Source organism: Corvus brachyrhynchos, unplaced genomic scaffold (genome assembly GCF_000691975.1).
Source record: "Corvus brachyrhynchos isolate BGI_N302 unplaced genomic scaffold, ASM69197v1 scaffold15, whole genome shotgun sequence".
NCBI classification, from domain to species: Eukaryota; Metazoa; Chordata; class Aves; order Passeriformes; family Corvidae; genus Corvus; species Corvus brachyrhynchos.
The window spans coordinates 2372328-2374469 of record NW_008238349.1 but is presented as its reverse complement, the minus strand read 5'-3'; the positions used below and the strand labels follow the sequence as shown (position 1 = coordinate 2374469).

The window sequence follows — 2142 nt, the reverse complement described above, 5'->3', positions numbered from 1 at the left end:
GAGCCGGCCCGGGGATCGGGGTGGTTCGGGCAGCCACCACAGGCCAGGGAGGCTGCTGGCCGTACCAGCCCAGCACAGCACCCATCCTCATCCTCCATCTCGGCCAGCCCAAGGTGGTGTCCTGATGGCACTATAAGGAAGGACCAACCCTGCTCTACCATCTCCTTACAGCCACCAAGAGTCCTCATCTCTAGATGCCCTTCTATCACCTCTTTATATTTTGAATTATTTTTGTGGTTTTCATCAATAAAGTAGAAAGTCTTGGTAGACCCTGAGGAGCAGTGTGGGCGTGGCAGCGGGAAAGGTGTTTCTCCTGGGCAGATCTTGCAAAAGATGCTGGCAGTGAGGAAATTTAGTTTGGGGGATGAAAGGACAGCAGCTTCCTCCTGGAAGTTGGTTGCTTGGCTCCCTCAAGAGGAAAGCGAGGGCTTGATGTTGGGATAGGGCTGCTTCACACAGGGAGTATGGTGGGACGGCAGGATTTGGCTGCCACCACAGCCAGCCCTGTCATCGCTGTGCCAGATGGGGCTGGGTTTGGGTATGATCTCAGTTTGGGTTTGGAATGGGTCTGTGTCTACATGTAGGTTTGGGCCTGAGTTTGAGTTTTGATCTTAGTGAAAGGAAGGAGAAGGAGGTGTCTTTACAAACAAACTGTGGGTCTGCTGGTAGATAAAGCCAGATACTGAGAGGTGAAAGAAGCAATGGGAGGAACCATAAATTCCATAGGAATTCCACTAATTGACACAAACTGTTACTCACTCAAGGCCGAGCTAAATCCCTGGACCTAGAGAAAAAAACCAGAGACACAAGGAAGAAGAAAAGGGGGGTGGGGATACACATTAGAAAGGGGGTTTGTGTTAGGTGGTTCAGGAAGCCTGTACCTCTCAAGTACCTCAGCCAATGGGGGAAGAGAGAAAGAAATGCAGCTGGAATATTAGGATAAAAAGAAGGCTTTGTCCTCCAACAACTTGAGAGACCCCATGGGAAATACCCCATGGCCTCTCCCTTTATTCAAATAAAGTTACAGGACTCCTCTGTGTCCTTTTTGGACATAAACCTCTGGCGTTTGTGGATTAATTTTCTTGACAGTGGTTTGGCTCTGGGTCTAAGTCCATATTAGGGTCTGGGGGTGTGTTTAGATTTAGGTGTAGGTCTGGGCGTAGGTTTAGATCTGAGTTTGGGCCTGGCTGCACGCTCAGGTCCGGCGGCAGGTCCAGCTCTACTCAGGCTCTTGGGGGAGTGTGGGCCCTTCAAAGGGTGGTGTGGCCCCTTTAAGAGAAGCGCGCGGCGACGCCGCCGCCGGTCGCGTGCGCGCTGGGGCGGTGACGCTGCGCGGGCGCGCGTGTGGGGGGCCGCCGAGAACCCGCCAGCTGCGGGAGGCCGAGGAGGCCGCCCCGGTGTTCCAGTACGCGGGGAAGGCGGCCAGGCGCAAGGACCGCGTGTTCGTGTGGGGCTTCAGCTACTCGGGCGCCCTGGGCGTCCCCAGCTTCGTGAGGCCGGACGCGGGCTGGAAGAAGCCGCGGCGCATCCAACCCACGCCGTACCGCCTGGAGACAGAGGAGAAGGTGGGCTTTCATCAATAAAGTAGAGACAGCGTGTCCCCCTCCCCCGGCCTCCGGAGCTTGGTCAGGGCTTAGCGCAGCCGAGAACGGCGTTAGTGGATCGGGTTTGAAGGCTTTGCCATGATTCAGTGTTTTTTTATCTATATAGTGGTATTGCTTGGGATGATTACTGTTTTAACTGCAGCAGCATATAGTTTAGAAAATATGTATTTGTAATTTTGTCAGAGGCATTAGAGAGCTAGGGTCTGAAGAGCATTTGCCAGATAAAATGGGCCTCTTTCAGTGGGTCCGTGGCTTCTCCCACCTGACAAATGGGAAGCTTGTGTTGAAAATCATGTTATTCTTTTGCCTACGTGTTTCACGCGTGTTCTGCTGTCTAGTGCAGAGAAAGTCAGAGCGTTCGTAGAGTATCTTGAGTTGGAAGGGACCCGGGAGGATCATGAAGTCCAGCTCCTGGCCCTGCTCAGGACACCCCAGCGATCCCACTCTACACCCGAGAGACTTGTCCAAACGCTCCTTGAGGCCTTGGGATCGTGACCATTCAGTGCCCGACCACCCTCTGGGGGAAGCGCGTTACCCT

At 53.9% G+C, this 2142-nt stretch overlaps 1 protein-coding gene across 1 annotated transcript in view; it reads left to right on the top strand.

Annotated features, from left to right (window-relative positions):
- Positions 1-464: 464 nt before the first annotated feature.
- Positions 465-2142, top strand: part of RCC1L (RCC1 like) — a 16512-nt gene continuing 14834 nt past the window's right edge. The window contains exons 1-2 of the mRNA XM_008634507.2: positions 465-566; positions 1200-1565. Coding sequence (XP_008632729.1) covers positions 465-566; positions 1200-1565 — 468 coding nt within the window. The remainder of the gene's footprint in view (positions 567-1199; positions 1566-2142) is intronic.